General features: G+C 45.0%; 1 protein-coding gene across 1 annotated transcript in view; it reads right to left on the bottom strand.

Annotated features, from left to right (window-relative positions):
* IGFBP3 (insulin like growth factor binding protein 3) overlaps positions 1–7,905 on the bottom strand; it is a 42,350-nt gene extending 34,445 nt beyond the window's left edge. Inside the window, exon 1 of the mRNA XM_054991360.1 lies at positions 7,178–7,905. Within this exon, the coding sequence (XP_054847335.1) occupies positions 7,178–7,580 (403 nt within the window). The 5' untranslated portion in view covers positions 7,581–7,905. The remainder of the gene's footprint in view (positions 1–7,177) is intronic.
* Between the last annotated feature and the right edge of the window lie 7,824 nt (positions 7,906–15,729).

Here is a 15,729-nt window from a genome sequence, read left to right as displayed (position 1 = left end):
AGCCACTTATTCTGGAGTAGCCCACTAAAGCAAGCAATGCTATTTTAGAATAAGTGGTTTAAGACGGGCAGCCTCAGTATCATATAGACAGCTAGATCTATTTCCTGAACAGAAAGAGTTCACTGTCTTCCTGGCTGAAGGGACCTAGTGACTTTTCAACCTATCATTCCACTGTTATTATTGGGTTCTAGGGCTTGTGTATTTTTCATTTATATTTAGATATTTGAAAACGCTCCTATAAGCTCTAAATTGATTTGTTTTCTCAGTCATAATTTTTAAACCACGAGCTTCTAAGCAAATTGCCTTCCCTACATTTGGAGGAGTATTTCTATTTCCCACCAGGAGAGGGCACCGCGCACCGTGTCTTGATGGCTTTTTAAAGTCTCTGGACCCAAATCAGAAGCCCGCTGAGAACTCTGCCAAGGCAAAACATGCAAACAGAGAAAACTCAACCAACTCTAGGTAATTCGTTCCCGACTAACAGTGAAATCCAAAGCAGAGTTGCACCAGTCTAAGCCCAATTAAATCAATAGGCTTAGACTGGAGTAACTCTGCTTAGGATTTCACTGTTAATAATGATCGACTGTTAACCAAAAAGAATGATCATGGTGCCAATTCATAGTGTTCACTATGAATAATATTGTATTTCTTTTTCTCTTTTACGGAAAAGAAACAACACACATTTTCTTTCCTATACATTCACATTATGAATCACTGATGCAATTGTTAACCTTCGTTTTCATGCAACTTGCTGAATTATTTCATATTTCATGGTACCTGGCATTCAGTTCACAGTTGGCAACATTACCGTGCTATGTTGTGGTATTTTGCTTATTTGATTTTTGCAATGAGTTAATAGTAAAAAAAAAAAGTGTTTCATAAAGGAGGTGTTTTCAAATATGGGCAGGCACAGTGTTTCCATAAGAGGCATGAATTTACTCTGTAACTGCAGCTGGCTGCATTTCCTCTTGAGATATTTTTAAAGTTAACATCTCTTTAGCTCATTTGGACACTTGCGTTTCAGCATGCTGGTTGAAGACCACCTGTAGCATTAAAAGGAGGACTCTACAGCTCAAAACCAATGAGCAGGACTCAGAGTAACTTTAAGTATGACCACAAACACTGACACCTAAAAGAGAGTGAAAGATCTTTATTCACACCCACAACAGGCAAGAAACGGAGCACTGCAGAAGAAGGTCCAAGTATTAAAGCTCAAACAGAGCAATATGTACATTCGCAAGAGGGGAAGAGGCTGCGATCAAAGTTAATGTTTAATTGTTTCACTGGTTGTTGCCAACGGTCAAGGCAAGAAAAATCCCCATTTCCTATGCGCACAATTTGAGAAAGCAGATTGCCTTGCTTTATACAGGGGCAATGAAAGCTTTCAGCAACTTTTAAAATGCATTTTGACACCTTTTCTTATAGTCTTAGAATCATTTTCATAGCTTATGCAGATTGCTATAGCAGGCCAGAATTTTGTTTTTTTTTTTAAAAAAGGTGGGATACCTGCTTTACAGATTTTTTTTACAAAGATTTAGAAAACGCTTTTAACATTATTAATAGTTCATGAGTAGTTTATTTATGTAATCTGTCATATAAAGGTTTCTTAAAACGGTACTCATTCTAAAATGCTTTCTCCTCCTAAACACACTCAATATGCCCCACTGAATAGGGCAGGCCTTCATAAAGCTCAATGCTGTCTCAGTGGCATCCTATTATTTCACACAACTGCTGCCAAGGTTAGTTACATAGCCATTTATAGTTACCTCAGAGTCATTCTGGAAAAAAAAATGTTGCTTTAAGCAAAGTAGACTCCCTTCTCCCTCTCAGAGGCTTTTATTTTTTGCTTTGGGGGGTATGGGGGGGGCTCAGCCAGTGTGGTGCAGTGGTTAGAGTCTTGGATTGGGCTCTGGAGACCCAGGTTTGAAACCCCACTCCGCCATGGAAGTGTGGCCTTGGGGCAGTCACACCCTCTTGGCCTAACCTACCTCACAGGATTGTTGTGAAAATGGAGGACAGGAGAATGATGTCGGCCATTTTGGGTCCCCATTGGGAAGGCAGCGTATAAATAAAATAAATCAATTAAATGTCCCGGGTGACTTAAAGCATCTGAATACCGAAATACCTAGATTATGAAGCAGTGACCTAATTCCGCCACCCACACGATCAGCTTGGGGATTCTTGCAATTCAACCAGGGTAAGTAGAATGGATAGATAACACAACACGAAAAGGAGATATCTGCTTTGCTAAAAATCTCCTTTCAAAAACGGGGATTAACAGGTGAAGGTTAAACAGGCAAGCAGGATATCTGGCCTTGCTCTTTGATTTTGCTGTATTTGTATTTTAGTGTATCTCGTCAGGCAGGTTAGGCTGAAAGTAGTAACATGCCAACAGGCACTTAGTAAACTTCAAATCAAATTCAGGGTTTGAACATTGGGTGGGACAGGGTTTCTCACCCCACGCAGGCCCCCCTCTACACTTCAAGAGATTGATGGGACTTGGGAGCATCGGCCTTCCCTCTTGAACACCAAGATGACGACTTTCAATCCCAGTTTTCCAATCTTTGGTATTCAGGGAATCAAGCACACCCTCCATATGTCTGGATCGCCCAAGCACACCACAGGAGATTCTGAGGCATGGCTGGAATTCACGTAAGGCACTGCTCAGGCATGTGGGCTGCCCCATTATCCCACACTAACAGACGAGGCGAGCTCGAAGATACCAACACTCTTCCTGCCACTGAACGCTGGAGGGAAAGACTGAAGGAGCCAGTTTGGTGTAGAGGTTAAGAACGGCAGGACTCTAATCTGGAGAGCCAGGTCTGATTCCCCACTCCTCCGCTTGAAGCCAGCTGGGTGATCTTGGATCAGTCACGCCTCTTCTAGAGCTCTCTCAGCCCTACCCACCTTACAGGGTGGTTGTCGTGAGGACAATCATAACAACACACTTTGTAAACTTTTCTGAGTGGGCATTAAGTTGTCCTGAAGGACAGTATATAAATCAAATGTTGTTGTTGTTATTAAAGAGGTAGGCAACTTATCTTTCAAGGAACCTTGTCTGCCTCTGTTGATTTCCGCATTTAAGCTTCCAAGAAAACCACAGGGCTTCTGAAATCCACTACCTTATGAAAACTCCAGCAGGGGGCGCCATAAGTTGGCTGTTACTTGACAGCACATTACACACACACAGAGCCCTAAACAAATCTGTGCTGGATTTCTAATTTGCAAGGCATTGCTTCAACATCTCCCAGGTGTAATCTACCCAGCCAAGCTCATTCAGTCTTGCACACGAGCCCTACATACACCCCACAGAGAAGGCGGGAAGGCTTCACAGCAGCACCTGGTGGTTTGAATCTTTCCACTCCCTTTCTTTGCCTATGGCCAAAGTCCAACTATTGCCTCCTCTTGGCATGCTACCTTGGGACTTGCCAATCACTCTAGGCAACCCTCTGCATGACTTCTAATCAAAGATGAAGGAACAGAGTTAAGGTGCTCAAGCATTCTCTCAGCAGACATCTTCCACAACAATTTACAACCTGGCTTTTTAAAAAGCTTTCTTTCAAGTTCTCACGACGTAGAAGATAGCACGGCATATTGTTTTACTGCGCAGGGACTAATTCCAAAGTAGACCAACTTCCAACTTCCCCAGGGTTCTGAAAAAATGTATTTTTTAAAAAAGGAAATCATTTCAACCACTGGTGTTCAATTAGTTTCCTCAGCAACTTATCTTGCAAAAGGGGATGGCTAATGTTGGCTTATAAACCAAATAATGATGCAGCTTTAGTTGCTCCTTCTAAAGACACACAATTCTCATTTCCATCTAAAGACGAGTATAATACGATTGCAACACCATTCGCTGTGTTTGCATCATACATTATCACTCCCCAAATACAGCAGAGCTGCAATTCTAAGAAAAATCACTAGGCTGTCACTGAGTTTGGTGGGACTTGCTTCTTAGTAAACTTACTGGCCCACGTAGTGCACATTGGCCGTTTTCACATATCTTAACCGGTCGTGCAAAATTGTGCAAAACTCCCAGAACGATAGTATCTTCCTGGCACGATTTCCTGTCATGACTCTGATTTGGGGCACGAGTCGCACCCCAAACCGGAGTCATAATGGGAAATCGTGCCAGGAAGACACCGTTGTTCTGGGAGTTTTGCACGATTTTCCGTGGCCGGTAAGATGTGAAAACGGCCATTGTTTTACTTCTGCCTGCTGCTTCCAAAGCCCACTGCAGTTTTCTCCCCCCCTTTCCTCTCCAGCTTTCTAGGAAAGTCACAAATAAATCATTTGGATATACTTTACTGAGTTGGCACACGGTTTTGCTAACTCATTCATTCCGGAAGGCTCCGATGTCTTTAATTAGCCCTCCCATCTTTTGAAAAGAAGGATTTTAAGGCATGGCTGACCCCTCCCCTAAAAGGCTAGTCCGTAGAAAAAATATGCATTATCCCAAGCTTACCTACATGGATCAACTTTTGCAACAGACTGGGAAGACATCATTTTAACATAAAAGGGAATAACTCCTTACAGATGCAACAACTGCACTGAGAAAAGAGTCCAGTAGCACCTTTAAGACTAACCAATTTTATTGTAGCATACAACAAGCTTTTGTGACAAGTATTTCACTTACGTTTTGTTTTTTTGTTTTTTTCCAGAACCAAGGGGAAATATACAGCTGAGTCTCCTATTTGCCGTTTTTATGTTGGATTAAAGTAAAATATTTTGGCAACACATGCACACATCTCAAAATAAATAAATAAATATATATATAAATATATATATAAATATATATAAATATATATATAAATATAAATATATATATAAATATAAATAAATATATATATAAATATATATATAAATAAATATATATATATATATATATATATATATATATATATATATATATATATATATATATATATATATATATATATATATATATATATATATATATATATAAAAAAAAAGGTGCCCAGGATATTTTAGAGATGAAAACAAACCGAGCCCCAGGAGGTGATACTGCAAAGTAAACTTTACACACTCCCCAAACAGCAGGGGCTGAGATTGCACAGGAAATTACGCACACACACAACAATCAACAACTAACAATGCACTGAGCAATTTACCCGTGTGCACGCGCGCGCACACACACACTCTGACAAGCTGCCCCAGGACACAGGACATTACAGATCCGAATAAAGTCTACTAAACTTTGTTAAAAGTTATTTTAACTTTGTTAAAAGCGAACAGGCAACGCACTTGGATACTGTGAATCACACAGTCATGTATGTATCTCAAGAGCTGATGTTGCATGGGAATTACAGCCACACATATGGGGCTTGGAAGTGCACAGGAAGTTTGCACACGTGCAGTAATGGGTAAACCAGAGATGTCATCAGAAGTTATTTCACTCACATTGCAGCCAAGCTACCCAAGACATTACTTGCACAAACAGAGAAGAGAGACCTGCCTTGGACCTGCCTAACAAGGCTGTTTTTTCACATACATACACAAGGCACACATCCCTGCATGTACTACGGCCTAATGCTGTATAATCCACACAACATAGTCAAACAAGATAGAGCGAGCGTGCTCACACATATATATGGGATTTGATGTGCACACACATGGGGGCAATACACACAGCCTTTAAGGGTCTAACGTTGCACAGGCGATTCCTCATGTACCATGCACAGGACGCTCTCTTTGTGTACACACACACACACACACACACACAAAGTGGAACCCTAGAATTGTGTAGGCTGTCTGCCACATTCATCATGAGAGTTCTCTCTTTCTCTCAAGAAGTAAGCTTTGATTCTGGAAAGTTTACAGCCTGAAAATCTGGACTCAAATCCTGCACACACTCTCTTTCACACATGCAAATGCACACACATACACACACACTAAACTTTTTTGTCTGTCTAGCTATCCTCACATATAGGCGAAGCGTGGAGTAGCAGTCTGAAAGATCCAGGCTTAAAACTGATTTCTCTGGATATATATTCTCCCACCTTTCTCCCCATCAGGGACCCACAAGGCCATACTTTGTTCTCCTCCCCTCCCCTTTTTGCAGCCTCACAACAAGCCGGTGAGGTAGGCTAGGCTGAATGGTCCAAAGAAGTTTCCGTGAGAGAGTGGGGATTCAAACCTAGGCCTCCTAGATCCACTGCAACCATGCCCCTGGGTGGACGACTCTTTTGGCCTCCCCTAGCTCACAAGGTTGTTTTAAGGATGCAGAGAGGAGAATGATAGACCTGTCCCGAGCGCAGCAGAGTAAAGTAGGTGGGTAGCCCTGCTGGTCTGCAGGAGAACAGCAGGAGTGGAGTCCAGTGACACCGGAGAGACCAACAAAATGTTCAGGGGACGAGTTTTTGAGTATGGAAGAAGGGAGCTTTGCCTCTCCAAAGCTCATATTACTGGAGACCTTGCGCTCTCCACTGGACTCTGATCCCAGGAAGGGGCGCTCTGGTGGAATTCAAGGGCAGGCCTTCCAGCAGTTATTGGGGTAGCATGAATGGAGTCTCCTGGCTCAGAACAGTAAAGAGTCCAGCAGCGCCTTTTAAGACGCACCAACATGATTGTAGCATAAGCTTCCGAGAACCACAGCTCTCTTCGTCAGATGCATTATATTATAGCATAAGCTTCCAAGAACCACAGCTCTCTTCGTCAGATGCATCTGACAATGCATCCTATTATAACATAAGCTTTCGAGAACGATGCATCCTATTATAGCATAAACTTCCGAGAACCACAGCTCTCTTTGTCAGATGCATCCTATTATAGCATAGGCTTTCGAGAACCACAGCTCTCTTCGTCAGATGCATCCTATTATAGCATAGGCTTTCGAGAACCACAGCTCTCTTCGTCAGATGCATCCTATTATAGCATAGGCTTTCAAGAACCACAGCTCTCTTCGTCAGATGCATTATATTATAGCATAAGCTTTCGAGAACCACAGCTCTCTTCGTCAGATGCATCCGACGATGCATCTGACGAAGAGAGCTGTGGTTCTCGAAAGCTTCTGCTACAATCAAGTCGGTGAGTCTTAAAGGCGCTGCTGGACTAGTCTAGACTACTTTTCCACGACCGACACGGCTAACTCCCCCGTTTCCTTGTCCATAGGCAGTCTACCTCAACGTAGCTCGTCCCCGGGGCATTTCAGACTTACCTGCGCCGTGGCTGCCCCGCAGGAGGAGTTCGCGCAGCTTGCCGCCGCTGCCGCCGCCGCTGCCTCCGCCTCCTCCGCCGGCGCTGACGTTGGCGCAGAGCCCCTTGCCGTCGAGCAGCGCCTGCAGCGGGCGGAGCTCGTGGGCGGCCGGGCGGCAGCTGAGTCCGGCGCCGCAGCGCTCGGTGTAGACGCCGCAGGGGCGGCCCTCGGGCAGCGCGCAGGTCAGGCAGCAGCCGCAGCCGGGCTCCCGCACGGGCTCCGGGCACTCGGGCGCCAGCGGCTTGCACTGCTCCAGGGCGCGCGCGTCGCACGCCTCGCACCGCACCACCGGCCCCACCGCCAGCGCCCGCCGGCTCAGCAGCGCCGCCGCCGCCCACAGCAGCGCGCACAGCCGCCACGCCATGGCCCGCGCCGCGCCGATGACCTAGGCCCGGCGCCGCGAAGGCATTCTCCGCCCGGCGCCCCCGCAGGAGCGCGCCCGCCGCCGCCGCCGCCGGCCGCTCCCCTGCCCCGCGGGCTTCGGGGCGCGCTTTGCTGCGGGAAAGCCGCGCACTTTTTAAACACGGGCTGCCCGACTGTGACTGCCCCTCCGCCGAAGGAGCGGATTTCGGCGGCAAAAAGAGTATCACGCGGCTCGAACAAGCAGGTTCCCTTCGCTCCTTCGGGTCAGGCTGGGGCTCTTTTGCCGCCTGCCGAGGTGCCCTGCACGCTCCCTAACTTTGCTCCATCTCCGCTCATGCCGCCGGCCCGGCTCGCCTATATAGAACTCCCCGCGCAGGACACGCCCCGGACTCCGAAGAATGGACAGCGCCGGCGATGGGGGGGAGAAGGGGAGTGCCGGGGGGAGAGGCCGGGTTCGCCTCGGCAGGGACTGCGGAGGGGAAAGCCGGGCGGGAGGGAGACGCCGGGCCAGCCTCGGGGGGCTGATTTCAATGCACTTTCTGGGGAACTTTGCTCCGAGCAAGAGGCTTGCTGGGAAGGGTTGGCGGGGTGGGGGTGGGGGGCAGGAAAGGCTTCAACGTGGGCTTTTGTTGCAAGGGAAAATGTTCTCCTCCGCCTCTTCCCCACCTCCAGCAATACCAATGGGGAATTGCCTTTTGGAATTCTTGCCTGCTGGCGGAAAGGACAGGCGTGCTTTTAAAACCAGTTTCCAGGACCTTCTCTTGGAAAGGGCTTTCATCTCACATGACAGTTTGCAGCTCCTTGAGAAACTGGGGATGTGCCTGCAGATAGAGCCGGTAGACGTCTACTTCTCAGCCCCTGTTCAATGGCAAGGCAGCCCCGGTGTTATTCAGGGCAAGCAAATTCAAGGTTGCTGGCTCCAAAGGGCTCTCGGTGGAAGCCTAAGCAGATAGGGCAAGATGGGTAGCCGTGTTTGTCTGTCTGTAGCAGCAGAAAAGACCAAGAGTCTAGTGGCACCTATAAGACTAACAAAAATTGGGGTAGGGTGTGAGCTTTTGGGAGCCACAGCTCACCTCTTTGTTAGTCTTATAGGTGCCGCTGGACTCTTGCTCTTTTCGACAACCTAAGCAGAGGTCCTCAGTCTAAGCCCATTGGGTTCAGAGATTAACTCTGTTTAGGATTTCACTGTTCGTTCCTCACTCTATAAACTCCTAAGGCTAAAACTGGCAGGAATACCTACCCATTTTTTTTATCTGCTTCATTTTGCCTGGCTCAGTGTTTCCCCCCCCCCCCTTCCCTGTAACTACAACCAAGGGCATCTTTTGTTCTTGCCGTCCTGCTGCATCCTAGAAACTTGTTAAAATTTCTTGCCTTTAGAAGCAAAAACCTAACAATACGCTTATGAGTTAAATGTGAAGAGCCTTTCGTCTGGATCCATCTTTTAACGTGTCTGGCAAAATCAGGGATGCGGATGCTTCCCCAGTAGTTGCTCCACCAAAACGCAGCCAATCAAAACATCGCTCCTTTTCATTCCCTCTTTGGGATTAGCACCTCTCTTACCAGATAGTTATATTTGTAAACCCACAGATTTTTAATTTTTTTCCTCAAAGTAGTGCTACTACCTGTAGCTAATTATAAGACCGTTGAAGGAAGTCAGTCTTCTAGTAAGCTCTATTCTATATGCTGCTGTACTGACACTTTTAGGGTTGGGTCCAGCCAGCATTTTCACTGAAACCTATGCAATTCCCCTTTCCCCTGGGTGTAGCCTTTCTACACCCAGGTCCCCCCGATTCTCAGCATAGCCGTTTTTTAGAGGTTAAAGGGGACCCCTTCCTTTATCACCAGCAGAAAAGCTGGTTTGATCCGACTGATGGCGAGTAACTTGCATTTAAAACTGGTCCACTTTCATTATGTTAAAGGAGGGGAGAGGAATAAGATGATGGGTGGTTGCGATTTTAAAAAATACTCTTAAAAATTGAGATGGACAATAAACTTCTCCCTGTTTTCCCAGTAGGCAGGGGAAACTTACAGGCTGCTTTGTCTCCTCTCTTCCCTTCCTATAAATTCACCGACAGAGGTCGCCAGTTGTCCAGCATTGACTAGACGGGACTGAACGAACGTGATTGAGTTGATTTACAAAGAAGGTATCGATCACTTTCTCCAAATGGAATACCTTCGCAGGAAAGCTTTCTGTTGCATTTTTTTAAATTAAGGCAAACAAAAAAGAAGCAAAAAAAAATCTTAACTTTGGAGTTTGAAAAGCAAAAATTCAATGCACCTAAACCTCTTAATCTCAATGTATCCATTTGTGCTGAAATCATGCTGTATCCAATGTATCCAAAGAGCACTTTGTTCATAGATATAATAAAAAACAGGACTAGGTATTCTGTATCCCGCAATGAACTACAGGGGTTTTAAATTAAATAACACATGATTTAAAACGCCTCAGTGAATCTGTAGAAGGAGGTGGGAGATTGTAAAAAACAAACAACTGCTGGATATTTGGGGGGGACAGAAAGAAGGGGGAAATGAGCAACTTGAGTGTTCTGTTATATTCTTTAACCACCATAAAAGGAGCCCTGCTGGATTAGACCAGCGGTCCATCTGGTCTGGCATCCTGTCTCACATAGTGGCTAACCAGTTACTACAGAGGGTCAACAATGAGGCATAGATGCTGAGGTCTTCCCTTGAAGGTATTCACAAGTTTGCTTCTTCTGGTAGAATATTCGCTGCATTGTAACCTGAATTCTTTTCGACATCACTCTCCCCCCCCCCCCTGCACATTTTAGAGAATCACTAAATATTTTATAATTTATTAACAGGATTTTGACCCCACACTTCTGCCCTCACCAGGGTGGCTAACAAATTAAAACATACAAATTAAAATTGCATCTGAAAAGCTATTAAAACCTACACATTAATGTATCATTAAAACAATTTAGAACCAGAACTTAAATACGAAAGAGGAAATTGTGACCAGAAACCAGTTGGGAACCATTGTAGATAAGCAAAGTCTGGAGTGATGTGTTCCCTCCAACCTACTCCAGTTAACATCCTGGCTGCAGTATTCTGCACCAATTGAAGTTTCCAAACAATCTTCAAGGGCAGCCCCATGTAGAGCACATTGCAGTAATCTAATCTAATCTAATCTAGATGTACCGATGGCATGTACCACAGTTGTCTCAACGATTTAATTTTAAAACTGCAAGTTTTAACTTATTATTCAGTTTAAAGCACCATGTCTTTGAACCAAACAGATAAGAAATTTAAGATTTCTGTGTTGGTATGAGCCAGTCCCCCCAGTGGTGCTGGAATTCTTGGGCCTCAGTTGATGTGCTCAGCAACAGGCTCATAAGACCATAAAATTCAGAGCCTAAAATTACTTGTGCTACTGAATATCCTGCAAAGTTTCATACAGGTTAATGTTTCCATGGGCTTTTGTAAACCCAAGTTCAATTGATACATTTATCTGATTTCTCCCCCATGAAACAAGGCCTCTACGTTTAAAAAAAGATCTATTAAAGAAAAAGAAAAAAGAAAAAAAAGACAATAGTAAATCCAGCAGCCAACACACAGCATTAAAAGGACATGTAAGATAAACATTATCTACCAAGTGATCATCAAAGCGTAGGATCATCAAAGCAAGTGGTTTTAATTGGCAGCTAAAAGAAAACACATAGGAAAGGCATGGCAGGCCCTGAGTGCCACCATAGAAAAATTCCTGTTTCTCAACTTGGTTTCTAAAGAGGAGAAAACCATAAGCATATGAGCAAATGCATATGGCAGGGTTCGTTATGTCGTCAGATGCCCTAGGTATACACCTATATAGACGTAAAAGTGGGATGAACTTCATGCCAAACATACCATTTTCAACAACTGTAGTCAACAGAGAACTGAGTTTCAGTTCTCACCTCATTGCCATCTGGCAAGAAGCTCCAGTGGTTTCCCACAGAGATCAAATAGCATGGAATTGAGCTAGATCCCAAAGGCATCTCAAAGCATAAATGCCACAAGCACAGCGAAAGTCTTTCTCGGACCAGCCTACAGATAGGAACAGAACCAGTGGAGTGTGGTGCCACCAGTTCCCATCTCAGGCAAAGTCCAGGAAGATACCACCATCAATGATATTAAAAGCTGCTAGGGTCCAGGAGAGCTGACACAGTTTGCATTTCCTCCTTTTTCCTGGCCTAAAATGTCTGCCTGGAAGACGTCGTGATGTGATGTCCCCCCATGGGGCAGTAATGACTCAGTGCTTGCACCTTTACCTTTTATGTCACCTATCAGGGTGACCATAACATATTGGGTTGTAGACATGGCTGGAAGCCAGAGTAAAATAGGTCCATAACAACAAAAACAACAACATTTGATTTATAAACCACCCTTCAGGACAACTTAACACCCACTCAGAGCAGTTTACAAAGTGTGTTGTTATTATCCTCATGACAATTACCCAATGAGGTCAGTGGGGCTGAGAGAGCTCCGAGAAGCTGTGACTGACCCAAGGTCACCCAACTGGCTTCAAGCGGAGGAGTGGGGAATCAAACCTGGCTCTCCAGATTACAGTCCTGCCGCTCTTAACCACTACACCAAACTGGCTGTATCTCATCCCACAATGCTTGAAGCTGAGCAGCTGATACCTGCTCACTTTATTCAGAAAGGGGAAAATAAGCAACAGGAAAATCGCTTGAGCCAAGAGAGGGTTTTTGAAGCAGTGATCTCACACCTGTGTCCTTCAAAAAGACCAGGAACACTTCATGTCGAAGAATTTACCACAGGTCACCTCCCCCCGTCAGATACCATTAGATACGGGGGGGGGGGAGAGAGATGAATGGTACCACCTCTCTAGCACCCTTCCTCAGACCACACTTGACTGGATTTCATCACAGTAAAATATACCAAGCTAAGAGAACATCTTGTTCCTGTACCGTGAATGATGTGAAATGCAAATCGGAATCCATGTGAACAGTTCCATCTGCAAAATGCTTTGTAAGTAAGTTACATTTGGCTTACCAAGGGCTCCAAGAAATTGTTTTGGTGATGAAAAAGCTCCCGGAACACATGGAGTAGTGCTGTTGGATGACGTTGCACATAGGTAGGCGGTGGGAAAATAATCTCCTTTTGTAACCGTCTCCGTAACAATGCAAGTTCTCGAATCGCCCCTCCATCCTGTATTAGATTGCATTCATTCTGAGTTTTCCTTCCGTGGTTTTGTACCTGTTGCGTTATTGAACTTGCTCCTCTTTAAAACAGGAAATGTGTCCCTGACAACAAGAGAGGGCATTTGTGGGAGTAACGTCAACTGCCTGGATCATTTCTGCATCCCAGAGATCAGCCAGGATTTTGATAGGAGCACCGTCTTTGCCAGTAGGCTGACAGACCAGGTTAACAGATCACCCACCCTTGCTGAAGCCAGAACCCTCAGTGTTTATCCATGACGAAGCTTCTGGGAACCCTATTTGAGTAGAAAAGCGGCATACATTTTTTAAAAATAAAATAAAAAATAAGATAACCCTCTACCCCCAGATCCCAAGAGCATATCAAGTGTATAACCTACAACATGTAGTACCTGGGATTCTCTAGCGCAAACCCACAATGTCGTGATATTTCTGAAGTCCTGCAGTGTACAAGACAAGAATGCAGCCAGGTGGTTAAGGCAGAACAAACTGAAATGGAATCCAGCCAGGGCAGAGGTAATGGTAGTGAGCAAGGCTGATACTTTACAGGGATCGGACCCACTTCTCTTGAATGGAGTGGGGTTGGCTTTTGCAGAGCAGGTTAAGAGCCTGGGTTACTCTTGGGTCCAGTCTTGCTTTTTGAAAAGTAGGTTGACATAATAGCCAAAAGGGCTTTGTATCATCTGCACCTGGTTCACCAACACTCTCCTTTCATAGGCTCCATCAATCTGGCCACGCTGATTCATCTCTCTCTGTAAACTTGCAGTTGGATTACTGTAACGTGCTGAGCACTGGGCTGCCCTTGAAGACAACCTGGAAACTGCAGCTGATCCAGAATGCAGCAGCCTTAGAGCTAAGCTACAAGAGACGAATTACACGAGGAGGAGCACGTGAAAGGAGTTGCAACGTTAGCTGGGAAGCTGAGTTTTAAAAGAGATCGGAAGGCTTTGTCAATTTCCCCTCTCTAAAGAGCCAGGGAAATCACTGCTCAGAAAGTTTATTTCCTCTTTGCCTCTTAAAAGGGGAAGTGAAACTGACAGAGCAGGAGGCAAAGAGGAAATTAACAAACCTGAGTAGTGATCTCCCTGGCTCTGTAGAGAGGGGAAATGAACAAAACTGATCTCTTTTAAAACTCATCTGCCCGGCTAACAATGCGACTCCCTTCACATGCTCCTTCTTGTGTAATTCATCTCTCGTAGCTTGGTTCTTATTGTCAGGGGCTAGCCGGTTGGAACATCTTGTCCATCTTAAAACACCTATATTAGTTGCAACTTTGTTTCTGAGTCCAGTTGAAGGTGTTGATTATGACCTTTAAAACCCTTTACAGCTTAGAACCGACATATCTTCTTCCTCGTGTTGGTGTGTGCCAACTATGGTCTTCAGGTGACCTCCTGATGGCTGCTTCCCCGTTCAAGGTGGCCCTCCTGGAATCAACCTGAGCATGTGCTTTTACCATTTCAGCTCCCTGAGAAGGTGAGGAGACTGCCTTCATCAGAAATCTTCAGGAAGCGCTGCAAGTCCCATTTTATTTGCCAGGGCTTTGAATTGGGGTCTAAACTGCAGGCATCTTTGTGAGAGTTTGATGTACTGTTTTTAAATTGTAATGTGTGGTGCGAAAGCTGCCTTGAGCCACATGAAAAGGTGTGGTATAAATATTTTAATTAATCGATAAGAGGGCATCAATATTGCAATTTCCAGGTATGGGGGCCTCAGTTTCAAATCTGAAACACCACTGCCACCCCCACCAACAGGGACAGCACAGGTGAAATACACATTACAGTAGAGTTTCAGGTGGGTAGCTGTGTTGGTCTGTAGTAGAACAAGATTTGGGTCCAGGAGCATCTTAATGACCAACTAGATTTCCAGGCTATGAGCTCCCTTGGAGTTCTGAACTCCTCTGGAGTTCTCATACCCTGGAAATCTACACTACACTACACCAGTTTGGTGTAGTGGTTAAGAACGGCAGAACTCTAATCTGGAGAACCAAGTTTGATTCCCCACTCTTCTTGAAGCCAACTGGGTGACTTTGGGTCAGTCACAGCTTCTCGGAGCTCTCTCAGCTCCATCCACCTCACAGGGTGATTGTTGTGAGGATAATAATAACATACTTTATAAACTGCTCTGAGTGTGGTATTAAGTTGTCATGAAGAACGGTATATAAATTGATTGATTGATTGTTGTTGTTGTTAATTGGTCATTAAGGTGCTACTGGACCTGAATCTTGATATTCCAGTATGCACACTTTTCCAGCTTTTCAGTGCATAATTGTAACATTGCTGTCAACCCAATGTATGTGCATACATAAAATCATCCATGTCAAATTTCATATGCATATCAGCTCTCCTTCCACTGAGACTTCTGAAACTCCCAGTGACCCGAACCCATTCAAACTTCCCTGGGAGCATTTCTATGACTTGCACATAAACATCTCTGCAGCTTCTGGAACTCACAAGCCTCTTTCATAGTCTTGGTCTCCCCCAGAAACCAGCTCACCACCTTCAGCCTTTCCCTTCGGTTGGTGCCTGAGCTATATCACCACGGAGCTAGGATATCTAGATTTACTATCTAATGATATCTAATATGAAACTTGATGGCTGAGTACTGGCTATTATGAAAGCAGCACAACTATAGATAAAAGCAGAAGTTTCAAGACATTTGGGGGAGTATGTTGAAAAACAGGACTTGTGAAAGAACCAAATGAGAAATGGAAGGGGGAAAAAAAACAGCCTGAAATAATCTGAAAGAATATACTGCAGAAGGCATTGAATTGAGTCCCTGAGAGCTTATAGGCTGGGATAGGGGGAGATTTTAAAAGGAGAGATGGTGGAATTGTCCGGGGTCTGAGGCCTAGCCCCTGGACTTACCGGGAGGAGGGGACAGGAGACAGCCGGGAGACAGCTACCCAGCCACCCCAACTGACACCCCAGTCCAAAACCCGACAGCAATAGAGGGAGGGAGAGAAGCACCAAAGCCTCA

The sequence above is a fragment of the Eublepharis macularius genome, chromosome 11 (assembly GCF_028583425.1).
Source record: "Eublepharis macularius isolate TG4126 chromosome 11, MPM_Emac_v1.0, whole genome shotgun sequence".
NCBI lineage: Eukaryota > Metazoa > Chordata > Lepidosauria > Squamata > Eublepharidae > Eublepharis > Eublepharis macularius.
Note: the sequence above shows the minus strand (reverse complement) of the source record. Positions and strands in the feature narration are given on the sequence as shown.